The sequence below is a fragment of the Onychostoma macrolepis genome, chromosome 13 (genome assembly GCF_012432095.1).
Source record: "Onychostoma macrolepis isolate SWU-2019 chromosome 13, ASM1243209v1, whole genome shotgun sequence".
In the NCBI taxonomy this organism is placed as follows: domain Eukaryota; kingdom Metazoa; phylum Chordata; class Actinopteri; order Cypriniformes; family Cyprinidae; genus Onychostoma; species Onychostoma macrolepis.
In genome coordinates, this window is record NC_081167.1 from 18,207,344 (window position 1) to 18,235,048 (window position 27,705).

A 27,705-nucleotide genomic window follows, 5' to 3' on the forward strand; every position below is an offset into this window, starting at 1 on the left:
CAAAATGAAGTCGGTAGCACAGAAAGACGGCCAGTAGGAACTAACTAAACTAAACTTAACTTAACTCTTATTTATCTCAAGAAGTCTTGTAGCCTATAAATAACTTGAATATGGCCGAAGAAGTGTTAATTCTCAGTCCAGGCAAAATAACATCGGTAAGTAGACAATTTTATCATTATTTAAATTATGTGTCACTTTGTTATAAATCTGCGTTTGTTTTGTAACTTATTTGTTTTCATTCTAATTTGGTTTTTATCATTCTCTTAAACCGTATTATTTATTGCCATCTACGGATCTTCAGTAGTAGTAGTTAGTTTAAACATGATCTCTCAAATGATAGTTTATTAAAGTTTAATTTTAGCAGGCTGTTGAATTTTGGTTGATGAAGGGTTTGTAATAATAGGTTTCAAAAGGTATTGTAATATCAGTAATATTTAATGTCCCATTTTTCTTTTGTACGATACGGTGTGAAGAAAAAAAGAAAGAAAAGGCATTAAGTTAATGTCACAAGACATTTTCTCAGCATCTTCCCTCACGTGTAGGACTACACATAAGCAACTGTATCTGACCACTTAGTGGGACAAATTAAGTTTTCCACTCATGATCTGAAGCGTAACGACCACTGAAGTGACACCATGAGAAAGCTGTTCTCTAGTCTCCTCTTCTGACTTGAACTATTGCTTCAGCATTTTAAGATCACTAGAATAGAATAGAATAGAATAGAATAGAATGTTTACAAAATATATAAGTTAAATATATTTGTTTATAAGACTAAATTTATTTATTTATAGATGTATTTTATGTGTGCCACATGCAATTTAAATACTGTATAGTCCAACACATATTAATGGACATACAAATGTAAAACTATTGTTTCTGTACTAAGCACTATGTATCTATAATTTTATAAAATGTCTGTTTTTGTTTAATTTCTGAATTTGTTCTTTTGAAACACCATAAGGCTGCCTGAGACTTATATGATTCTTTGACATCAGGGCTCATGCATGTAGGGCTTTTTAAAGGAAAAGAAACAACAAAGACAGTTTGCCATTTTAAGAAAAAATAAGGAAAATTACAGCTTACATGCCATAAATATGTTCTTGTTTCTTTTTTATAGCATCTTACCTCATCTCTGCTGGCAGTGGCTTTCCTCACCTCCTTTGGTAGCTCAATGCTTTATGGATACAACTTAGCTGTAGTCAACTCTCCTGCTGGGGTAAGAGCTCACTCAGTACCTCAATTGCCAAAACCACTCATCAAAAGAAGTAATCAACTGATAACATGGCCAACATATTTCCATTCATCATAAAGTTTTTAAAAGTGGTTTCCAGTAGAGAGATGCACATCAGGCTCGAGGCTGAAATAAACACAGTGGCCTAAACAGAGGCTCTTCTGAAGCAAGATCTCAGGGAATGTTGCTTTAACATGATTCTGTGCATTCTATACATTCTTGTTGTAAAAGTGTGATTTCTACAAGGAATTCTGGAATCATTTAAATATTAATATAAATTGATATTTTTTTATAGCCTATATCATATGGTACTTACAATTTAGATATTAGATTTAAATATATCATTAATAAATCATAATTTTAATCAGAGAGGATATGGATATAAATATAGGACAAAAAGAGAAGGTTGTCTTTAGACTTTTTCCAGAAACTTGAAGAAACAAAGTGTTGAAGCCTTATTTTCATTTTTTGTAGATGAGTCAGTTCGATGTTATTTGTTCATCTTGGCTTGTCAGGCATTTTGTGCTGCAGTGGTTGCCTCTAGCAGCTCTTCATGTATATAAGTAGGGACCTATTTGCCCTGCCCCATTAGCCTGTTAATGACGAAAATATTTAAATTTTCCTGTCTGGTCTCCTGACTGGCTGTTATATACCCTACTTAAGTGGCTTTGTTTTGTTCTGTTTTTCTTGGAACATGATGTGCTAATGAAGAGGATTCAAACATAGAAATCCAAAAATCACAGCTAGAAACAGTTGCTTGCTTTTTTTTATTTATTTTTTTTATTTTTATTTTTTTGAAGCAGAAGCTCAATTAATGTTATCAATAATCCACTTTTTTTGTAAACTCAGTTTTAGTTGAGTTGAATCTATTGTTGAGTAAACTGAAAGACTATGTTAAGTTTTCCCAAGTCTATTAAATTATACTGCACTGCTCCAACTTAAAGTTAGAATAGAAAAGAAAAGGTAAGTAAACTGATTAAATTAAATTAGACTGTGACCTTAAAGCACAGGCAACAGAGAGAGTTGCATAGAAAGAAAGAGAGAAGAGCTTGTCACAAGACAGAAGCATGTAAGTCCATGTTGAGGTGTTTCACTGAATAGAAACTTTGAGATTTGAAATAAGAAGAAAAAGGAAGTTGTAGAAATTGGGAATGCCTGTTAATGCCTTTCCTTGTGCCTCTCTTGGGTCTCACAGTACTATATATGTTAAATACCAAAAAAAATGTTTTAAAGAATAGTTCACCCACCAATAAAATCATCCTCATGTTGTTCCAAACCTCTATTCTTAGGGCGATAAAGTTGGGGCATGTGAGATACTTTTATACTGATTTTTTTATTATTATTTTGTAGCTTTACAGTCCCTTTTTACTTAATGAATGGAAAAATGAAAAAGCACAAGATATCCTCTAAATTTGACTGAAAAAAGAGAAGTCCAACAGTTTTTCAGCAAGAGTAAATGCTAACAGTATTTTTGGGTGAACTATTCACTTTAATTTCTTCCTGTCTCTCCGTCTTCCTCTCACTAGTACATTAAAGACTTCTATAACCGTACAGTGGTAAGTCGCAATGGAACTGGATTAAACGAGGAGGCCCTGACGCTCATGTATTCACTCACCGTTTCTGTGTTTGGGATTGGAGGCCTGATCGGCTCTTTGATGGTGGGCACTCTGGTCACCAAATTTGGAAGGTAAGTCAGAAGGAGACCCATAACATCTGGCATGGTGTGGTCACTCTGCCAGGAAATCCTCTGAGTGTCAAGGCCACAGAGGTAGATTCTTCCTCATCTGTCACCTCACCTGACCTCTCTGACTGCAATGAACGACTTTGCCTTTGCCTTGTAAATGGCCTTGTTTGCACTCTGAAAAGAGGAGACATTTTGTCCCATCCAGTTAGTTCCAAACGTCTTTGTTGGTGATTAGTTAAACCAAAAATAAAAATGCTATAATTTGTTCACCCCCATGGTTCCAAAACGGTATGAATTTCTTTCTTCCATGTAACACTAAAGAATACATTTTGAATAATGCACTGATCGCGTTTTTTACATGAAGTTGCTATGAATGAAGAATAGAGCTTTCAAGCCTCAAAAACAAGGCAAAAGCTCAGCAAAAGTGTCATAAAAGTGATCTGTGTGACTTACATCCAAATCATCTGAAGCCAAAGGATAGCTTTATCATATGGATCACATAATACTTTAATGATGTTTTGTGTCTTTTTTGTAGCTTGAAAGCTTCTGTCTGCATTATTTGTAATTGCATGGAAAAGAGCAAGTACATTATTCAAAATTCCCCCTTTGAAAAGAGAAGTCATACCAGTTTGGAACAACAAAATAACAAAATGTGTAAATAACAAATTAGAATTTTTAGAAAAAAACATCATTTGAAATGGCCAAGCTCCTAATTTTTATAGCTGTGGTAACATATTGTTTTATACAGACAAAACTGTTCAGTTAACCACTTTGTAACTATGTGCATTTCCTAACTTACTATCTTAAAGGGATAGTTCACCCAAAAATGAAAATTTGATGTTTATCTGCTTACCCCCAGGGCATCCAAGATGTAGGTGACTTTGTGTCTTCAGTAGAACACAAACAAAGATTTTTAACTCATATCGTTGCAGTCTGTCAGTCATATAATGGCAGTCAATGGGTTCCAAACATTCCAAAGTTTTGAGAGTCAAAAAAAAACATACACAGACAAAACCAAATTAAACCCTGCGGTTTGTGACGATACATTGAGGTCTTAAGACAAGAAACGATGGGTCTGTGCAAGAAACTGAACAGTATTTATACAACTGTCCTGAGCTCGTTCACAACATCCGGCACGTGACGCATCAACGTGCTCTGGCACATAGATATATATACGTAGATGCCTCATTAGTGACTGTTTCTATGGCCCGCGATACGTAAGAATCTACGTTTTTATCTACGTATATATTTCTATGTGCCAGAGCACGTTGACGCGTCACAATGCGCTCAGGACAGTTGGACATTGTGGTGTATCAGAGGTAAAAAATTATATAAATTCTGTTCAGTTTCTTGCATAGACCGATTGTTTTGTGTCTTAAGGCCTCAATGAATCGTCACGAGCCGCAGGGTTTAATTTGGTTTTGTCAGTGTATGTTTTTTTTAACTCTCAAAGCTTTGGAACCCACTGACCGCCATTATATGACTGACAGACTGCAACGGTTTGAGTTAAAAACCTTCATGTGTGTTCTACTGAAGACACAAAGTCACCTACATCTTGGATTCCCTGGGGGTAAGCAGATAAACATCAAATTTTCATTTTGGGTGGACTATCCCTTTAAACTTCTATTTTGTACTCCTGAAGGACTCTGGAAGTACGCCTGTCTAGTCTGTTCTGAGTGTCTATGAGTGGCGCCACAAGATTTGACTGCAGACATTTAAATGCAAATGAAAGACGATGATTCATGACCCTATTTATTGTTCTAATCAATTTCAGTCCAGCAAAATGTTTTATAGCAGTAAGGTGATCATAACGCAGAACACGGTGCAGCCGTCTGTAAATCAGGGGGAAAGTTTACAACTTGATAGAACTAATCAAGGAATGCAGCTATTTCACCCAACAGCACTGTCATGGAACATCAGTTATCTGGTTTTGATAGTTAAACTCCCAGGTGGCCGGCTATCGAGCATGACTGTCCTACCTTAATGAGCAGTGCCAGAGCAGAACTTCACAGTGTTTGCTTTTGCAGGAAAGGAACAGTGGTCAACTCCACTGTACTGGTGTTCTTAGCAGGATCATTCATGGGGTTCAGCAGGATCTGCAGTTCGCCCGAAATGGTGATCTTCGGTCGTTTTATAACAGGAATACATTCAGGTATGTCCCAACTATAAAATAAGCAGGTATAGCAAAGTAAGGCTTGATGTGAATAGATTCTGACATGCTTTGCTCATCTCCAACTTCCAGGTATCTCTCTTAGTGTGGTGCCCATGTACCTGGGAGAGATTGCTCCTAAAAATCTGAGGGGCTTCCTGGGGCTCATGCCCAGCATTTTCATTTGTGCTGGGGTTTTCTTAGCTCAAATCTTGGGCCTGCATGAACTTTTGGGAAAGGTACAACAGGCAACTTAACATCAATGAACAATTTAACATCATACAGTTACATTGCTCTTCTATTTTCATAATAGTTATGGCATAGAGTTCAGTATTCTGTTTTAACTTGTGCTGTTTTGTTTGACAGGAAGAGCACTGGCCCCTGTTTCTCTCTCTTGTGGTTGTCCCCACCTTTATCCAGCTGATGCTATTACCGTGGTTTCCAGAAAGCCCACGCTACCTGTTGATTGAGAAGCACAATGTTCATGCCACTATCACCGGTGAGAGAAATGCTTTTAATTTAGATTTTAGGCATTTTTCTAAAACCATCCAAACATCCAATCTACCCTGTTTTTGTTTTTTTAATAATACAGTATATATTATAGATCATCTTATTAATCTGTATTTTTGTCTTGATTGTCAATGATTATTATTTTTGTAACCCATTGGCATAAATCTGAAAAAAAAATGCTAATAATATATGAATAAAATAAGATATGTTTTGCTTGAAAAAAAAAAAAAAAAAAACGAATAGGGTAAAAAAACTTAAATCAGCATATTCTCTGATAGGCTTTTATCTTGTGCCGTTGTCCTTCTTAAGTAAATTTAAGTTTATGAATAATTAGATATTTTTACTAGAAAACAAGATAAAGATTATATTTTTTAAAAGTATTATTTTTAAGTAAGTACTTTTTTTTTCTTATAGTTAGTTCATGGGTCAAAAAAGGCAGCTCATGTTAAAAACTTTATCAGCTCACTCCTGATATAAATGAAGATTAAACCAATAGTCTGTGTTTACTTTGTTGGTGCAGCCTTGAAATGGTACAGAGCCAAATGTAACATCCAGGCAGAGATAGAGGAGATGCAGGAGGAGCAACGCTCTCTGTCCTCAGTGGAGACCTTGTCTGTCTGGCAGCTGATACTGGATCACACTGTTCGCTGGCAGGTCCTATCCGTGGTGGTCATCAACATCGGTATGCAGCTGTCTGGCATTGATGCGGTAAGATCAACATCCTGGTTAACATATAGAGCTGACTACACTGCATGTTTTGAGATTTGAGTTTTGAGTCCTTTGTAATGGAAAGGCAGTGGTGTATTGTAACGAAGTAACACCTTTGGGAGTATCTGTAGGCTACTTTACTTGAGTTTTTATATTTGAGCCAACCTTTTGCTTTTACTCCACTACATTTCCTAATTAAAATGTATACTTTTACTCCGATACATTTCCCCGAAGCATATTCGTTACTTACTACGAAATAGTCAGAAGTCAGAAGAACATGGACTGCAGGAAAGCAGGTTTGACGAATCAGGTCTGGAGCTTGCAAGTTAGACTCCTAAAAACACCTTTGCTGTTTGCTCATGTGCAAATAAGTGGTCACACAACCGATGATTCATTTTTCACTCAAGTCGAGTCTGGGGTGTGCAATATACAGTATATCTTCTGCGATAATATGGTAAGTGTTGTTGTAATGATCTGCGATCTGACATTACACACAGAGTGCACGCACGTTGATTTACTAGTCTATTAAAACTCAACATTCCAGGCATTCTAAATTGTAGTCAGCAAAAATGCTTCTCTATGCTTTTTATATTTATATAATTTAATATAGTTAACTTAATCTATATCACACAAAGAGTACCGTTTTTCTGCAGATATAAGCATGATAACACATTTAATAATCATTTTATACAAGTTCAGTAAAGCAATAAGTGACTTACATTTTAGACGTAACATTGCTTGTTTTAGCTCATTTTGCCAACGAAAATAGTTCCAAACAAAGATCACAGCACTGTTTTGCGTCTCTGAGCAATGGACGGTGTTTACTTATTGAATGAATCAGCTTTTTGAACGAATCGGATGATAAAAATGATTCAGTGGTTCACTCATTAGCACAGTCAAATGCTTTGTTCCTGAATGAATCAGTCGTTTGAATGAATAGGTTGAATCTCAATGACTCACTCTTTAACAGTCACTTTAAATTTCACATTTCGACTATTTTTTTTAATGTCTTAAATTATTTTAAATATCAGTATTCAACGTTTTATCCATGTCCTCTCTGAGATAGATCAATTAAACTGTGTAAATACATCTAAATGCTATTCCAGAAATGTTTTCTTATGTTGGAATGAAAGACACTAAGTTCCGGATGAAGTGCTTCTTATTCATACCCAAAAATACAAAATGGAAAGAGTTCAAACTGAACACAATCTTGCTACTCAAGATGTGTATGAACATTTCTTTATATATATTTATTTGCTTCTTTTCCATTTTGCATTTACTTGTACTTTTACTTTTAATACTTAAGTACATTTAAGATTTAAAAAAAATACTTTTCGTACTTAAGTACAATAAATATCACATACTTTAAGACTTTTACTCAAGAAATATTCTAAACGGTGACTTCAACTTCTACCAAAGTCATTTTCTGGTAAGGTATCTGTACTTTCACTTGAGTATGGCTTTCAGGTACTTTATACACCACTGTGGAAAGGTAATATGAATAATGTGAACAGTGATGGGATCTGTGTATGGCGAGTATTTAGCCTCTAAAGTCTCACAAGATTTCTTCCAACATCAAATAAACAGCAGGTAACCAAAGTGGTTTCAACCTGCACAGCAGAGCAGTGACTATGCGCCTGAATTTAAAGTGGCTCTCATTTCTTTATTCTTCAGGAAGCATATTACCCTCCTGAAATAGTTTCGTTTAACTTCAGCTTAATTATTCAGATGATTAAGAGGACGGAAGACTGAAACCTCACTTTTTATCCATCAGAGCTTCACAAATTACAATCTTTTTTTAAGTGTTTATGCAGTCGAATTTGCACAGCCCTGCAGTAGTGATAAATAAAGGCTATTATTCGAGCAAATTAGATGTATTTTTTAATTGTTACATCATTAAAATAGTGATTTGGCATATCCTTTTTGATCTATAAACACTTCCTTTAAATCAGAACTAACAATTTAACAATTAGCTTCTGATTCCAGAAAAAAAGAAATGTTTTCCCCAATAGTAGTTTGATGGTATTGTTTAAGTTAGACCTGTCAGCTGACACCATTCCTTTAAACTTGCCTCTGCAGTGCTCTTTAATGGCATCTATATTATTATCAGAATCAGGGTTATGAATAAGAATTCTTATGCATCTCAGCAAAAACATACTGTGCTATTAAATATATTCTCCTAAATGAATTCTGCAAAGGTTTCTAGCATCGCATTAAAAGGTTTTAACATACTGTGTATTTGTCATATTATTTTTACTTTCTATAGAAATGTCTTATATAAATTGTATTGTTCTGAAATGTTGTTTGGCTGGCAGACTAATTCTTCATATAATAATGAGGATAAAGACCGATAGAGAGCTCATTATCAGGCCCACACTCAGCAGAATTCAAACAGCCATCATTCGCAAACTTCTGCATATTCCCCACTCGTTGTTCATTTAATCCTTCATTTGATGTTGGCTAACAGTGCAGTACTCTCAGCTCTGTTTACCACATTACATTCTGCAGAATTCCACAGATTATGCCGCAAAATGAAGAAAAAGGGCTTCAGGTTTCATCTGGAGTTTGTCAAATTGCAGTTTCTATTTCTGTCATGTCTTTACCCCATCTGATTTCCACAACCAACAACAAAACAATAAATAAAAGCCATTATCTCAGTGGTGATTCATCAATTTAATTCATTTACAGTCACTGACATTCATTCAACTGATTCCGAAACAAAACAAAATTGAGCATCTCATTTCTTTTCTATGAGATTTGAGACCTGAACATGACAATGTTTGTGACTTGCATTATTCAGTTTGTCTTTACAGAGACCGTTATAAAATAAACTAAAATGTTTACTCGCTAGACAACAAGAGAACGGCATTTCCTACAAACCAGCCTTAACCTTAGCCTTAATTTCCCAAAACATACATCTCGTCAAAGAACGTTAGGTGCTGATGTCAATCCAAGTAGGACTCTTCACGTTTGCCCTGTGGGGTTTTGATATCAAATTTGAATATTAAATGACATTGACTGTAGGGCCCTTAGGTGGCAGGTGACCCTGTGAGCGTCTGTGTGTGTGTATTCAGTGTAAATGGGGCTGACAGGTGGTGAGTCTTGGCTGACTTCAGCATGAGCAGCAGGAGAGAGGCAGGCCGTGTGTGTCCTCTACAGTCCCAGCAGCTCTCAAACCGTCTGTGTTCCCTCTGATTACCCCCCTGCCTAACCTCACACACAGCCCTCCAGCTCTCAAATTGAATCTGAAGTGTTGTACACTGTAACCGCTCATAGTCACGATATGCCACCTGTACAAGCCAAAAACACTATCCTTTCGCTCTTCTCCCCAGATCTGGTTTTACACCAACGACATCTTTGAGAACGCTGGAATCCCGGCCCCTGAGATCCAGTACACGACTGTAGGAACCGGAGCTATAGAGATCGTTGCAGGCCTCATAGGGGTGAGTTTTCATATTCCACCAACACTTCCAATGTGAAAATTGTCTGTTTCAATTATTGATAGTGGTAAAAGACTATCTGACAGGGTTATATAGTGACTCGAAATAGTTTATTAGACATCACTTGGTCTATTACTTCACTAGAGTTGCTGCATTTGAAAAAGAACGTCTCTTCATATCTCAATCTTTTTCATTTAGCTTTGCCCTCAATCTTTCCAAGCTCACGTTGTGTATTTTTCTGCTGTGACACATAAAAATCACTGTATAAGATGAGCGTTAGAGAGACTGATGTGTCTTGTTTTTGCCGCCTCCTTTCTTGGGTCACATCTCAGAGCTGTAATGAAGGCCAGATACAGTCTCTCTCTCCCAGTTGCGTCGCTTAGCCGGGATTTAGTGATGCACCAGCAGCAACCGGAGAGAAAGAGGCACGCTGTTAGTCAGAAGAACTCATTGCTGTCAGTGTCAATTGGCCCTCACTCGGGAGGCGAATGGCACACGAGAGGAAGGCTAGAGATTGGTTATAAAATTACAGCTATTCATTCTCATGTCAGCTTCACCCGCCTTTAAGTCAACAGTGCACAGCTTTAGCGCTCAATTTTAGCAGCACTTAATGAAAAAACAAGGTTCCACTTTATGCTTCTGCGACATTTGCTTTCAAAAAAGCACCAAAAGTCTTCCTTTCAAGGCAGTGGTTACTAATTAATCCGATCAAAACAAAAAGGAAGTGGCCATCGTGAACATCCACATTGCATCTGTTGTTTTTCATTCAGTGTTTCACTATTGAGCGTCTCGGGCGAAGGCCATTGATAATTGGAGGCTTTGCTGTTATGGGAATGTGTTGTGCTGGGATAACACTGTCTCTCATTCTTCAAGTAAGTGAAAAATACTTCATCTAACTTGCATTCACTGCCAATTGAAATAACTGTTGGCAAAAATGACAAGCGATATATAACACTTTTTGCTACTATCATGTTTTCAGACACATGTGCCTTTTATGAAATATGTGAGTGTGGGGTGCGTGGTTGGGATCATCGCTGGATTCTGCATCGGGCCGGGTGAGTTCTTTATGCCTGTCACTCTTTCTTCTTCTCTTAATCTATTTATTAAAGTGATCTACATGGCTGCATCACTTTCAGTCATGCTCAGGCACATTCAGTAGAGCACTGCTTCAATTGGATGAGTAGCTGTCTGCTCTTTGACCCTGAAGTCCCAGATGACGCCTTCAAATAGTGAAATAGCGACACCTGGGGGTCGAATTTTGAAAAGCAAGTGCAACTGCAGTTCATTATAGACCTCGGTATTTATTTAAGCACTAGGTTTTTGTCATATATTCATTTTACAATATATATCTATATTTAATATATTAATATTTTATTAGTTCAGAATAGAGTGTAAAGACTTTCAAACGTTCAGAAATAGTTATGTACATTTTTTTATTTCATTTATTATTTGAATAATTATTTAAAAATGCTAATAATACTTATTTATTTTAAGATGGAACAAATTCTTATATAATATTTAATAAAAATTCAAACTTCCAAAGTTTATCAGGATTAATGCTATATATCCTTATCTGTCCTTGCAAAGTATGATTATTCCATTAAGATTTTTTTTTCTTATTTCTTAAAAATGTTTTATTTCAGTCTCATTTATTTCATAATTTTAAAAATAACAGTTAAAAAAATAATTTCACCGTTTTTTTGTTCTGTGAGGACACAATTTAAAAGCTGCATTGTACTAATACAGATTTATGAGTTGATTAGTTTACACAAAAATATTATATGATACATACATCATTGTGAACCACAGTTTTTTTATATAATGAATTATTTGGTAATTCTTAGACAGGACAGAGAACAGGATACAGACGCCTTGGAAATTAAATGCATCTTGACTAAATTACATTAAATTGATATAGTGATAAATTGTGCTGTTGAGGAGAAGATATTGGCATTTTAAGGAGTTTCAAAGATCAAAGTATGGAAGTTAAAGTGTGTACTTCCCTCTATTAGTGCTGCATGAGCATTAGACTCATAGTTTATGCACACAATAAGAGCAGAGAGGAGTAGCTCTGCTACAGTGATGAATGAGACTACAAGTGCTTTACTGAGTTGATGCATTATCCAACCCAACTCCAAAATCTATAATTCATTCTCAGGCCCCAGTCTCAATCGGTGTAATTACGTCTTTAATTAGGATTTTTTATGGCTCATTGTTCATAAACAATGATGAATATGGCTTTTTAAGACAAAATCCTGCATGAACAATGAATTACAAGCAGAGTTCCTTATCAATTTAACTGCAGCACGCCTCCTGCTGCAATTATCACGCACAAATAATGAAGCCATCGCTTGGCTTGTTCCTGAATTCATTACATTTGAAATAACACCTTGTGCCTCCTTATTTTTCACTTGTAACCAAAAGGGATTAGAACTTAAGCAGTGGAACAATCTCTGCTTCCTGCATATTGAGATAACGAGCTCTTCATAAAGCTAGTTTATTATCCTCCTCCAAGAACTGTTGCACTACAGAAGAGAAATGTATACATGCATGTGCATAAAATGCATTCATAATATGCACTCATATTAGTTTCATTAGGCTAAAAAATATAACCGCTCTAGGTTTCCCAGCAGGAGTAGGTAGGCGATTAAACATGAAAAATAAAGATGACGTCACAATATATCATTAGTACGAATGTGTGTATTTTTTAGCGGGTGTTCCGTTCCTGATCACAGCCGAGCTCTTCAAGCAATCCCATCGTCCTGCCGCATACACTGTGGGAGGATCTCTTAACTGGATGTCGAACTTCACCATCGGCTTTATCTTTCCGTTCCTTCAGGTATCAAATCCATTCAATGCAGTTAAAGCCAAAGGTACACAGAGTATAATCGGAAAAGGGTTTTTTCAGGGTTGTGGTCGCCAAAACATTTGTCAGAGTCAATCACTGTGAAATTCAATCATCTTCATTTAATTAAGCTGTTTTAAAAAGGAATAACTTTGTATTTCTCTGCTACAGAGGTCTGCTGGGTCCTACTGCTATCTGGTGTTCTGTGTCATATGCGTGTCAGTGGCCATCTACGTGTACTTTGTTATTCCGGAAACTAAAAATAAGACGTTTGTAGAGATTAGCCAGATGTTTGCTACGAAAGAGGCTGTGGAAGAGAGCCAGGCCCTCACTCACCCGGACCAGCTCAAACTGAAAAAGATGAATGGATACGGCTCACTTGAAAACGGTTCACTTGAATTCGACAGTTCTTCTTCCTGTCCTTAAACTCAGAAGCAAAAAATGCATTTGAGGTTTAGGAATTAGATCAGTTATCAGCCATGCATTAAGAAAGGCGCAGTTAAGTGAATCTTCCTTTTATGCTCAATGGGCTCAGACTAACAGGAAGCCTGTGTCTCCTTATAATAAAACATGAGCTGAAATTGGTTTTCAGAATCAGATTTAGTTTTGTAATGATGCTTAAACACCCACAGCTTCGTGTTACTTTCTATGCAAGAACAGTGCCGTATACGTGTGTTACCACATGTATATTGTTATTGAGAAATCTCAAACTATGTTTTTTCACTATTGATCATTTTTGTGTTATGAAAGAAATTCCTTCATGTATATAGGCCTTATACATATTTTTATCATTATGAGAGTATATATATATATATATATATATATATATATATATATATATATATATATATATATAGTTGCAGTGATCTCTTGCACATATTATTGGGAGTGTTAAATGGCATTGGATCATTTAGTAACGCTCAGGTGCTAATGTACCACTTTATCAGAAACTTTAAAATAGGCTGAGATCAAACTTATTTTAAATATTCCTTTGCTTTTTTGCAGAAAGTGTTGTTTTATTTACAGACATTTTGAACACTGCTACAGCTGTAAATATGTATTAGTACATATACACTACCACTTCAAAGTTTAAGGTTAAGTTGTTGTTGTTGTTGTTTGTTTTTAGTAAGAATGCATTTATTCATTCATTATTTATTCATGCATTAAATACATTTAGGAAGTTACAAAAGATTTATATTTTAAATAAATTCTGTTCGTTTGAATGTTTTATTAATCAAAGAATCTTAAAAAATACAAATATTGAGCCATTTATGACATTTATAATAATAATGTTACTTGAGCACCAAATCAGCATAGAATGATTTCTGAATGATCATGTGACACTGAAGACTGGAGTAATGGCTGCTGAAAATTCTGTTCTGCCATCACAGAAGCAAAAAATGTAATTGCAATTATATACATAATATTTTACAATATTTTAAAATCAAATAAATGCAGCCTTGGGAGCATTAAAGACTTCTTCCAAAACCATTTAAAATCTTACCAACCCAAAACTTTTGTATGGTAGAGTATTAAGGTATAGGTTCTAATCGTAGTATTATTTTGTATACTGTATTATCTGTATATAATTATGATATCTGAGTATCAATCGAATTTATATGGATATTTATACCTGCATTTGACCTCACATGTACTAAAAATATTTGTAGAGTATTCAAACCTTTATAACACACCAAATAAAAGTGTTTTAAATGAGCCTGTGGTAACCCATTTATTGAGAACATCAGGGTGCAGAGTGAAAAAAGCTTACAAAGCAGGATTTGAATACAGACACTGTTGGTTTCTGCCAAAGAGCGCCATTGCCAGTCAGAGAAGAGCTTCATTAACTCACTGAAGAGGCAGATTTAATGCTTAATTAAAGAGAAGAGTCTCTCACCTTCCCCTATGGATCCCAAACAGCTGTATGGCAATTTATATGCAGATACACATTTGAGACACACCTTTAATATAGTGCCCTTGAAGGGTTCTATGTTACTGCATTTAAGGTATGTATCAGATTATTGATATTTATCTATACAGAGAGCTATGTGCATGTGTAGTGTTGTCTTTCCTCTGTTATCCCAGGCCTGTGCGAGTATGAATGGGTTTCTCGGGTCTATCAAGCCCCTGGGCGGTGCTCTCCATCTGTGTGAGCCTCTCCAGATCTCCCCAGAAGAGACCCACACAGACTAATGATATCATACGCCTGCGTCTCCAGCTCCGAGAAGAGAAATTGTGAGCTGAATTGTGTCTGGCTTTCTGTTTGGTCAGTCTTCAAACACCGAGCTCAAGGTCACTGGTTAAACGGGATCTCGATGGGCCATTGTGCACAGCTGTACTCTCCCAGTTCATTTGAAGAGAAATTACAGTGCTGGAAAGGCAGCAATGTACTGAATTGCCTCATACTTTTTTTATTCTACTACTAAACAATTTTCTGTTATTTTATTCTGAATGCCATTCTAATGTAATATATTTTTAAATTATTTGTACACAATCTAAACTCAAGTTTTATATCTCAGACGGAATTCATAGAATCATTCTGTTATTCTGTCTGTCTATCTATCTTACGTTCTGTCTGTTTATCTATCTATTGTTCTATCTGTCCATTCGTCTGCCTGTCATTATATCTATCTATCTATAGGTCATTCTATCTATCTATCTATCTATCTATCTATCTATCTATCTATCTATCTATCTATCTATCTATCTATCTATCTATCTATAGGTCATTCTATCTGTATCTATCTATCGTTCTATATATCTACAGGTCTGTCTGTCCATCCGTCCGTCTATCTATCTATCTATCTATCTATCTATCTATCTATCTATCTATCTATCTATCTATCTATCTATCTATCTATCGTTCTATCGTTCTATCGTTCTCTGTCCGTTTGTCTGCCTGTCATTCTGTCCATCTATCTATCTACCTATCATTCTATATATCTACAGGTCCGTCTGTCTGTCTGTCTATCTATCTATCTATCTATCTATCTATCTATCTATCTATCTATCTATCTATCTATCTATCTATCTATCTATCTATCTATCTATCTATCTATCTTATGTTCTGTTTATCTATCTATCATTCTATCTGTCCGTTCGTCTGCCTGTCCTATCTATCTATCTATCTATCTATCTATCTATCTATCTATCTATCTATCTATCTATCTATCTATCTATCTATCTATCTATCTATCTATCTATCTATCTATTCTATCTATCTATCTATCATTCTATCTGTCCGTTCGTCTGCCTGTCCTATCTATCTATCTATCTATCTATCTATCTATCTATCTATCTATCTATCTATCTATCTATCTATCTATCTATCTATCGTTCTATCGTTCTATCGTTCTATCGTTCTCTGTCCGTTTGTCTGCCTGTCATTCTGTCCATCTATCTATCTACCTATCATTCTATATATCTACAGGTCCGTCTGTCTGTCTGTCTATCTGTCTATCTATCTATCTTATGTTCTGTTTATCTATCTATCATTCTATCTGTCCGTTCGTCTGCCTGTCCTATCTATCTATCTATCTATCTATCTATCTATCTATCTATCTATCTATCTATCTATCTATCTATCTATAGGTCATTCTATCTATCTATCTATCTATCTATCTATCTATCTCTATCTATCTATCTATCTATCTATCTATCTATTGTTCTATCTATCTATCGTTCTATTGTTCTATCTATCTATCTATCGTTCTATATATCTACAGGTCTGTCTGTCCATCCATCCGTCTGTCTGTCTGTCTATCTAATTATCTATCTATCTATCTATCTTATGTTCTGTCTGTTTATCTATCTATCGTTATATCTGTCCGTTCGTGTGCCTGTCATTCTATCCATCTATAGGTCATTCTATCTATCTATCTATCTACCTGTCGTTCTATATATCTACAGGTCTGTCTGTCCATCCGTCCGTCTGTCTGTCTATCTAATTATCTAGCTATCTTACGTTCTGTCTGTTTATCTATCTACCGTTCTATCTGTCTGTTCATCTGCCTGTCATTCTATCTATCTATCCATCTATCTGTCTATAGGTCATTCTATCTATCTGCTCTCTCTCTCTCTCTCTCTCTCTGTCAGTTGTAGGGGAGGGCCAAGCTCATGATTGGGTGGTCCCGGCGCACCATGGCCCTGTTGATCCAGGTCTGTTTTATTTCCCACAAGACAGAGCTTCACTATTTTCCACTGTTATGACTTTGAAGAACCTGCACCACTGCAGATAGTACTGACATTTTAGCTTTCATTCACTGACTCGCACTGATTAGAGATGGTAAGCATGGATAATGCCCGCTGAATCTAGTTTTGTAGAATAAAGTCACTCTTAAGTCGTCACCAACCCTGTGCAGCTCTAAATACGGCAGCTCATATTTCACTGTGAATTGACTCCCCTGATGGAATGAGTGTCTGTGTCCTGTAGGTCAGCAGGAGGAGAGGATGCTGGTCTAATTAGCAGCAGAGGAATCTTCTGTCGGCCCAACACCTGTCACCACAGACTCGACTCTGCCCTCTGCTGTTCGGAAGAGGAAGACAATCAAGGTGTCTACAGCAAGTGAATGTGAAGGTATGCTGTATTTATAGGCACATGATCCTCTTCAACATTTCGAACACATTTATTAGACATTAAACCAGATATTTAGAAACGAAAAGCGTCAATATGCGTGCGCCGTATGAATGTGTCAAGATGTGGTAGCAGAATACCCACTTCCGAGCAGACATTTTGTCATAATGACAATGGCAGGAAGCGGGAGAATATTTCAACGCTCCCACTCCCACTGTCACCTCATAAAGAAACAAACACACACAGTACCCTCACACAGAAGACCTGCTGCTCGCTCCAACATTTTAATTAATGACAACAGATTTTCTTCTCATAAGTGCTTTAATGTGGCTTATTGCTGTAGCAGTCCCCTTGGCCGTGGAAATATTATGTTGACGGATGTGCTGTGTCGCTGGGACTCCCTGGATGGAGGCAGCTGTCAAGCCCGAGATGATAACATTAAGGCGAGGGAAAGTGATGACAAATGCCTGTTATCAGCGAACGAGGCCAGTGACAAATCGAATTGCGGCTCCCAAGAACCCCCATTACACCGTAATAAAAAAAGATTGATGGTCCTCTCTGTCAGGACCTCTGTTAATGCGATTTCGACTGGTCTCTCCGGCTTCCAATTAAGATGGCGAGGAGAAGGAGGGAGAGAGAAGCGACTACACACGACCGACTAATTGGATCTGAGAAGCCAAAGGCGTTCTCTCGTTCTTTTACTCTTTCTTCCCTCTCTCTCTCTCTCTTCAGCTGCTGCGCGTTCTTTCTCTCTCACTCGTGGCAGCGCAGTCTGGAGCGAATGCTCTTGCATTCCGTTATTTCAGGATTTATGGCTGGAAGATGGGGATGCAGACTGCACTGCCGGTGATGGGGAGCGCTGTCTCACTGCCAGCTCCCGCATACAGACGGGCACAGATGGGAGCAGAGACGCAAACCCAGCCAGTGATGAAACGTCCTGACAAACAGTGGGACAGACAGAGAGACAAATAGCTCCATGTGAGCCGCTTGCCATGCAATTAAGTAAATAAGGATTGACTGTGTGTCAGTGGTGGGCTCCGAGTTCGTCATTCTTCACTGATGTCTGTGTGCCCACTGATTTCATTACCACTGAATGCTTGTTATGCTCCTCAAGGACTTTTTGAAGATTAAGGTGGTGTACGACACTGTGGTAGTTAAGCAAAGAGGGTCGCCCACCTTATAAAAAGATTCTTTCGTAAACACATTAGGTTGACCTCAAAATTGATAGGCCTGTATTTGATTATCATCGATTTGAACGTTTGTAACTAGGTCACGTCCGTGCCGGTGACAATATCAGATTCTCTGGAAGCCTGGCATCTGAAAATTGTAGACTGACCTATAAAAGAAGGCACTGTCCATCAGCTCACTCTCCAGAGAAGCCTCCATGGCTCCTCTGTGACCTGAGGATTCATTGAATGATATAGGAGGTTTTATTGTGCCAAGCTTGTAGTTTTCGTCTGAGCTGTGCAGCCAGAGGGGAGCCATTTTGTCATTTTGACAGAACCTTCAGATCTTAGTGACATGAAAAGGGGGTTGTGACCAACCAATATTTCCACCGCCGTTTTACTTTGTGTTCGCTTTTACTGTATTAAACCTAGAGTTTTGTTGTGATTGACAAATGATTTTGTTTCGCTGAATTATGATTCGCTCAAACCTTGAGTTTAAAATTTATTTTTATTTATTTTATATTTGATTGTACTATATATTTTAGCTATATTTTATATATACTAACTAACTGTATTATATATTTTAGTCATTTTATTTATATTTTATTTAAATTAAACCTTTTTTTTTAAGACATGGTTGTATTCAGCTTCAACCTTGTCTTTTTATTTATTAATTTTTTTTTTAATCTATTTTTTTTTACATTTTATATGATATACTTCATTGTATTTGTTTTATTTTTTGTATTTTATTTTATTTGAGACTACTAACCAAATTGCAGTTTCATTTTTGAAATAAACCTAATATTTTATTAGGTTATGGGTTATGATTGGCTCAAACTTTTTGAATGGTTGAGTATTTTATTTTATTTTCAAATTGGAGTTTCGTTTTTTTTTTTTTAAGCTGTAAAGCTGCAAATGTTTTTATGCAAAGTGACTTGAATTTACAAGTGAGTGAACTTACTGTGAATAAATGTACTTTGTATATAGTGTACGCCTTCCCTGGGAACCAACTCGTGACCTTGGTGTTGCTAGCACATGTTCTAGCAGCTATGCAACAAAGCTACAAGAAACATAAGAAATTCTCCACATTGACCTTCTTTTCTGTGTGTATGTCAAATATGCCTGCTCGTGAGAGTATTTTGCACGCAAATGTTTATCAAGAAATTCTGGTTTACGATTCATTCCGAGTCGAGAGAATGAATTTCGCTGAGCAACATGCGCTCGTTTGATGAATCTGGCCTGTTGAGTTTATGATGATCTAATAAGCTCATTTTGTGGCTTAGCTTTCATCACTCGGGCTCTGCTCAGAGCAGAGCTGTGAATCCAGGGCTAGGGAGGTGTGTGATGGATGGCCACAGTCTGGCCCCTACCTCGCCCCCGTCCGGCTGGAGCTCCCGACAGCCAGGCCGAGGTTAGGGAGACAGAGGAGAGAGATCAATTCTTTGAGCACAGGGAGAAATTAGGCATGAAATTAAAGCGAGCTACTGCTGACCGCCGCCTGATCCTTACTGCAGTTAAGCCTTCATTTCACCCTCTCTATATGATGACCACAAAAGCAGGGGGCCACTCATGTCCATTTGGCAATGCCCGGGGTAGAGGCTACACCGAGAAATGGAGACAAAAGCAACAGACGAGCCCTGCATAAGATGGCTGCCAGTTTCAGCGCCGATGACCCGCCATTACTTATACTGCTTGAGACCAAGTGCAAGGTCGGTTCAATCTAGCCCCACCATAAATCAATGCACTAGTGGAGAAGCCAAGGTTACAGGCCCTGACAGCCATCACTGAGGAGAGGGTATTTATAGACAAGGAGCGAGAAGGGCTGCTTTTTGAGTATCTGCGTGTGCGTTTCTGCATGCTTGCTCATATGAGTGTGTGAAAATGTATTTGTGTACCTGTCGTCATGCATTATTATGTGAGTATGTATCTGTATGTTGGTTTGTTAGTCACTTAGGAATAGGAAAATGGGAGAAGGTCGTTTGAAAGATGGAAAACGTAAGGATTTCTGTGTTAGATTTACTGCAAATTCAGTAGGTGCTGTTGCTCGAATATAACAGGACTAATAATAAGTGTAATAACAAAATGTGTTGCAAATGTACATTTGCATTCATATACAGTACATGTGCAAAACAACAATACGCAGGCAGCGCAACTATTAATTGCAGTCCCAGCAAAAGTGTGTAAGTCTTCGGGGGCAAAACGGAGCACAAAGGCTGTCTGGTGTGCCACCTAGAGTCTGCTGTCAATGACAGCACCAAAGTGTTATTACTTCAGTTGGGCACTAAAGACCATACCTAGAGCTACTGTTTTGTCCTCTAGAGATGAGATGTAGAACAATAAATTAATTATAAACTGATAACAGCCTAAGAGCTATAATATTTATAACATTAAAATTGCATATTGATGCATCACTATGGACTAGTAAATATTGGGAATTATTTTTTAAACTGAACTTTAGGTATGATTGGTTAAAATCAAGGACAAACTGTCGCAAAGATCTGATTGTACTGTGAGCATGCATATTATGTCATTATTATAAAACAAAGGCTGTTTATATTAAAGATGCTGTTTCTAATTAAACAGTTTTTATTGATCAAATGACTGTGATTAGCTCCAACTTTGTTTTTTTATTTATTACATTTCTAAATATATATTTTATATTTTATTTTAGTATATATTTCATTTTATTTTGTCTGCAACTACTGTCAAATTGAGGTTGCATTATTAAATTAAACTATTTTTATCCCAAAAATAGTCTTATTGAATTCTTAATTATTTGCCTTAAGTATTTACCAGACACTATTCTTATTTATTTATTTACAGCCTGATAAAACTATATAATTCATAGTATTAATTTTCAAACTGATGCAGCTCCACTGACTATTAAATATTGGTAATACTTTTTATATCTCAAACTTGAATTTTAGGCATGATTGGTTAAAATCAAAGACAAACATAGCAAAGATCTGTTTGTTTGTTTGTTTTTTCAAACCTCATCTTCTTACCCAACAAACGACTGCCTCAGTTACTCAGTTTAAAATATTACTAGATAACTAGATTTTTACATTTTCTGAAGAAAATGATTTAATTGTAAATATATGTGACGTGTGAAAATATCTTGCCTAAAAAGCAGAGTTTGAAATGTCATTCCTGTCCGTTGCAGGACCACAGTGACACAATGAATTTTAACGCTTAAGGTTAGTGCGTTTAAATCCCAGAAATCAAATATGAGCAAATAGTATGTCTAATAGTGATGAATATGTAACTAATGAATATGTAAAATTACAGAAACTCCGTGAACATCAACACAGAGAGTGTCACATCTCTTTTTCTCTGTCTCTCTTGTTCATTTGCATGTTTTAAAACTCAATCCTCCACCATTCTTTTTGTCAACATGCCAACGGATAGCTGTCAAATATTACACGTTCCTGCTACTTAGCTGCTAAGTCTCTTAAACAACTCACTGACAACTCTCAAATCAGTGTGAGGAATGCCAGGTCTTTAGCCAAGAGGCCTATAATATCTTGTGCATTGTATTTCTCCTAGAGATAGTTCTTTAAGCGGGAAATGCGTATGTTTCTTGATGTAAAATATGCATTCACGTCTGGTTTCCTGCAGATATGTTTGAAAGATAATCCGAATATACATTTGCGACTGGTTTCAGAGATGTCATTTCTTTTCCCTTTTTAACTGAGAAAGCTTTGCCTTTGTTTTGATCCTGTAGTGATCCAGATCTAAAGATATAAACCGGTTTCTTTGGTGTTTGGTCGTCTGTTGTGTATTAGAACCCAGAAACTTATTAGCAATGCAATCAGTCACATCTTGGAAGCATCTACATTTCTAGCTTCATCTTGGTCTCGATTTCATTTCATGGTGCTGTAAAGGATTCGCAAAGTGGAAACACCCAACATGCCTCTCTGTTTTTATTTGCTTTGTATGTATTGTAAAGTGCATGTTTTCACAGAGTTATTATCTTACTGATCACTTACTGAGCAAAATACCACTTGTTAATTTTAACAGAGAATCTAAATCCAAAATTGTCACACATTTCAGATTAAGTAAGAGTTTGACATTTCATTCAGTCTGTTTGGTTTTTGTGTCTGAGTTTTCTGGTCTTCTAATGATGTGTTAATGTTTCTTTTTGACTAGGGAGACAGGTGTCTCAAACTGCTGTGATGCTAGAGGAAGCTGCACATTTAATAGTGAATTTAATTGTGAATGTGATATTTCTTGTGGTGTCATTCCCAACTGGACACTAGAGGGAGCTCAGGGAGCACTCTTTAAGCTAAAGGGAGGTCAAAGGTCAAATGTTTCTCCCTGGAAGTCAGGCTGTGTTTGAAATGGAATTTTAACATACTTAATACTGTACAGTATTTATTTTACACTACTTTGTATATTAAACAGTACACATTATACTATTATAAACATTTCAATTAGTAGTATGCTATATTGTTGTCACTGATCTCATTGCATGTTTAATACAGTGAGTGCTGTAAAGTTATTATTTCAGAAATAATCTTTTATTTCTGAATAATCATAATTATTCCAGAAATAGCTATTTTGGATTTTTATTCCATTTTTTGAAAACTGTTTTAACTGTAAATGGAAGGTGAAATCACGTGAATTGCATTGTGTGATACATTATTTTACATATGTAATTTGTATTCTAGACACTGACGAATGTAGTAGATACTCCATGCGCTATATTCAGAATAGCATACTACATACTATTTCTGCCATATTTTTATTTGTTAGAAATAGTAGTATGCTAGCAAGCCATTCCAAATTCAGCCATGTGGACATTTAATTTGCATACCGCATATTATATAGCCTATATATCTCATATATACAAGGAATAGGTATTAAGCTATTTTGAACATAGCCTATAGATAAAGCTGTCAAATACTATATTGAGCATAATAATTCAGAAAAAAAACTCATCACCAATTTTTACTCTGTCAATGATCAGTGTCCTTGGTTTCATGCTCATAGCACTTTAAAATACTACCACATTCTTATAAGTTTAATGAAAGTTGTAGAATTTGCTGTTTGCTTTTTTATTATAGTTTTTTCTTACTTCTTGACTCTACTGGCAAATGGCAATACCACAAAATTCTCATGAAGCGTTAGCTTTCTCTGAGGGGTCATGAAAAAAACAGTGATGCCCAACCTTTATTCATTCACAAATGCCGGAAGACATTTTACTGTCCTAATTTACAACGTCAAAACAATAAGCCAATACACAGCTAGAATACACAAGGTATATGTGTCTGAGTACAGTCTTCTCTTTTATATGGCTCTAAAGGGAGTTTACCTAGAAACTTATTTGAAGTCATTGTACTTCCATTCTTTTTGTGTAGTGGGCCTAAATTTCAACAAGTAGTGATAGGTCGCAACTACCTGTAACGGTGGAGTATAGCCATAGAAAAAAGAGCCTTGAATGTCTGCCCTCTACGAATGACAATGAGCACAATTTCCCAGTTTGCATTGTGGCCCGTAGTCAGCGAGTGTGAGCTGGATTCTTTCTCAATCAGACAGGGAATTTCTTTCACCCCTTAGGTGGCACTTTACAGCTCTTTAAAGTGAAAACAATGAGAAGCTGTAACCAGCCAGGAGTTATTAAGTGTTCTTGAAGGCTAGTGCTTTAACCTTTAACAGTCCAGGTCATCCTCTCAAAATCAGGACAAAAGTGCTTTCATATTACCTCACAGACTCTCCAACACACCTAAAGAGCCACATTAGTATTAAAAGGACCCAAAAATTCTGTCATCGTTTACTTGCCTTTACGTCATTTCACACAACCTGTATGACTGTCTTTGTTTTAACAGTTTTGCCCCTACAGTGAAAGTCGGTGAGGTCCAAAACAACACTGCATGGACAAAAAATACAGATTATCTTCTTTTGTGTTCCACATAATAAAAATAAATTGATACAGGTTTTGCCATCAGTTCACTCAAATATGAAACTTGTCATCGTTTACTCACCCTCATGTTGTTCCAAAGGTGTATGACTTTTTCTTTTTTTTTTCAACTGCCCCTACAATGAAAGTCAGTGGGGTCCAAAACAGCACTGTATAGACAAAAAACACAGAATATCTTCTTTTGTGCTCTGCATTAAAAAAAATAATAATAAAACAAATTCATACAGCTTTTGATGTCAGTTCAGCCAAAGATGAAAATTCTGTTATAATTTACCCTCATGTCATTCCAAACTTGTATGACTGTCTTTGTTTCAAAGGTTTTGCCCCTACAATGAAAGCCAATGGGGTCCAAAACAACATTGCACAGATAAACATTTTTTGTACAGGTTATACTTATAACCTAATATTTTGTTTTAACCTAATGTTTTGATGTCAGTTCACCCAAATATGAAAAATGTTTCATTGTTTACTCACCCTCAAGTAGTTCCAAACTTGTTTTCAACTGTTTTTGCCTGTACAATGAAAGTTAATGGGGTCCAAAACAACAACTAAAAAAATAATATCTTCTTTTGTCCACCACATAATAAAATAAAGTCATACAGGTTTGTAACAACATGACAGTGAGGAAATGATGCAGAATTTGAATTTTTGGGTGAACTATCCATTTAAGACATCATTGTTTTTTGGCCAATAAAGAGTCTGCTGTAATTATTTCCCTTGTGAGGCATTAGATGCACGATCACGAGTAAGTGGCAGTGATAAGTGGGTACACTGTGTTGGTCAGGATTGCATCTCTGAACATGTTCTCAGAGAGGAGCAGTGAAGTCTGGCTCTAATTAACACAGGCAAACGGGCATTCCCACTGCAGCAGGTGCTGAAAAAATGCCCTAATTGTGTGACGATGAATGGCTTGTGTTAAGAGGGACATCATCTGCTGGATAAGTACGTGTGTGTTTGTGGGTGTACGTGTCATAGTGAGCACTTCTCACTACATAGCACATTATAGGATGACTTTTTTGGGAATTAAGTGAATGGCTGGGAAAGCTGTTGCTGTTCTGTTCACCACCCAGACTGCTTTTTGGTCCCTAGAAAGTGACTGTATTAACAGAAACACACACTTAGCTAGACTTACAAGCATCTCTGTAAATCAGTCCCACACATAGAGTAATATGCACCGCAGGGAGCTGTGCTTTAGAAAAAAGTAGTTAAGTATTTGCGAAAAATCCATTTTCACATGCACAATGCCTACGACTTCCACCTGGGAAGCTTGGCAGCTGCTCAACTTGTTTAATGTCCCACCTTATAGATCTATATACTTGTAGAGCATAAAAATAATAAAGTGTGTGAAACTTGTTTGATATGAGTGTCAGCTACAGCGTGCTGAAGTCACACTTCCGTGAGCGGTAAAGGGGTGTGGAGGACATATTTTTGACTGTGAGTTCCAGATGTTTATCATCCTTAACATGTCAGAGGAACCTCCGAACAATTTGTCAAAATCGTCTTTTTTGGACATTCAACACTTGAAAGGCATGAGGCAGGTTGTTTTTAGGATAGTTGTGACAGTGGCTTTCATGTGGAGATAATATCCTCCGTTCTACATCTGGAGCAAGCTGGGAATGCAATCCCACAATAAAAAAAGACCACAGAATTGTCGGTTTTCCTTCTTTTCACTCATCTAAATCATTTTAATCGTTCCAGGTTTGGACACAGCTGACAAAGGGAGAGGAACAGAGAGATATAAACCCTCATGTTCTGTTGAGATTGACTGTTTTACTGTTTGGGGACCAGAGAGCCCTATAAATTATGTGTAAAATGATAAATGTAATTTAAAAAATAATGTTTTTTTTCCCCCCAACAATTTCTTTCAATATGTTCCAAATCAAAACCCAGGCAGATTTGTTTTATTTACATTTTGCTACTCTCTTTTACCATGAAGTATAGGCATGAAGTTTTTCAGATTGTTGTTTTCAGATGCAGCCAAAGCTGTTTATGGGTAATATTTTTGTTCACCAAGGCTGCATTTATTTGATCAAAAATACAGTAAAACAGTAATATTGTGAAATATTATTTGAATTTAGAATTACTGTTTTCTATTTTAATAGATGCAATTTATTCCTGTGATGGCAAAACTGAATTTTCAACAGTTGTTACCCCAGTCTTCAGAGTCACATGATGCTTCAGAAATCATTCTAATATGTTGATTTGGTGCTACATTTCTTATCAATGTTGAAAGTTTTGCTGCTTAATATTTTTGTGGAAACCACGATACAGAATTCAGGAATTTAGGATTCTCCAATGAATATAAAGAACAACATTTATTTTCATCAATTTAATGTATGCTTGCTGAATAAAAGTATTAATTTATGTTTTAAAAAAGTTACTGACCCAAAGTTTGTAGTGTAGGCTACAGGAGCAAAATGCAATAAAATAAATCGGGAGTCTATCTCTATAGTGTATACACCAGTCATGGAATATATAAAATATATGCAATGCCTTCATTCTACATAGAGAATAAGACCTTTTTTTCATGGAAGCAATTTGTCATCAAATTGAAGTTTTGTTTATAATCAGTTCTCAGAATCAACCTGATACTACTTTTTAAGCAATTAAAATGCCCCTTAGGCTCTTTCCGACCCCCAAACAGCAAATGAGGCTTGAGTTTCACACTGATCTCTCTGTTCAGCAAATGAAAACAACCCAGTAGTAGATGGAAAACATTATTTCCCCCATATTTGTACTAAACAATCTACCAAATTATCACTTCTTTCCTCTCCTTAATTTAATGATCTGTCCCCATTGTGTGGCCGAGGACATGTCCCCAATGAATATACAGTCTCATTGTAATACTCCCAGTTGTCTTTTTCAAAGTCAGGCTAATAACATGTCTTTATACCCAGCAGGAGCCTTTTCATGTTGTATTTATGAGCTAGCTGCACTTTACATATTCATTCTGTGGGTGTTAAACAATTGCCGGCGGGCTGCCGGGACTCTCTGTCCCTAAAGCTTTTCCAAAGCCACCTACCACTCTGATTCACAGCTGTGGGACCGGACCCTCGCATCATTCACAGAGCATGAGAACTGGCTGCAAAAACGCCATTATATACTTACTCCAATGAATTAAGTGGAATTCGGTTCGTACATACCAGTACATCAACATGTCTCACCCCACTTCACAGCAGCACTCCAGTGGAGAGGCTAAACTTAGTGCAGAGAACCGCCGCGTTGACAGTGCAGACATCAGACGTTTTGTTCGGCCCTACCGGGTCAGAAAGCGACAATGAAGTGACATGAGAGTGACATACACAAACACAGGAGAGCGGAGGCCAGGATTCGCTCTAGTACACCTTACCCGGCTGCAGAAAGAAACGTGGGAGCTGCGGAGGGGGGTGGCAGGGTTACTGTAACAGCACAGCCCTCGACTCTACAGGCCTCGTTCAACACAAACAGGGCATCCCCAGGCTCCGGGAGACAGGCAGGCC

The 27,705-nt window shown here is 36.8% G+C and overlaps 1 protein-coding gene across 1 annotated transcript; it reads left to right on the plus strand.

The window, feature by feature from the left end:
* The first annotated feature begins 2 nt into the window (after positions 1-2).
* Positions 3-13,334, plus strand: slc2a15a (solute carrier family 2 member 15a). Its single transcript, XM_058796578.1, has 12 exons — positions 3-155; positions 1,118-1,216; positions 2,758-2,918; positions 4,943-5,067; positions 5,158-5,303; positions 5,431-5,563; positions 6,095-6,282; positions 9,615-9,725; positions 10,493-10,594; positions 10,702-10,777; positions 12,434-12,561; positions 12,739-13,334. The coding sequence occupies exons 1-12, from the start codon at positions 111-113 to the stop codon at positions 12,991-12,993; spliced, it is 1,569 nt and encodes a 522-aa protein (XP_058652561.1). The 5' UTR covers positions 3-110; the 3' UTR covers positions 12,994-13,334.
* Positions 13,335-27,705: the final 14,371 nt, after the last annotated feature.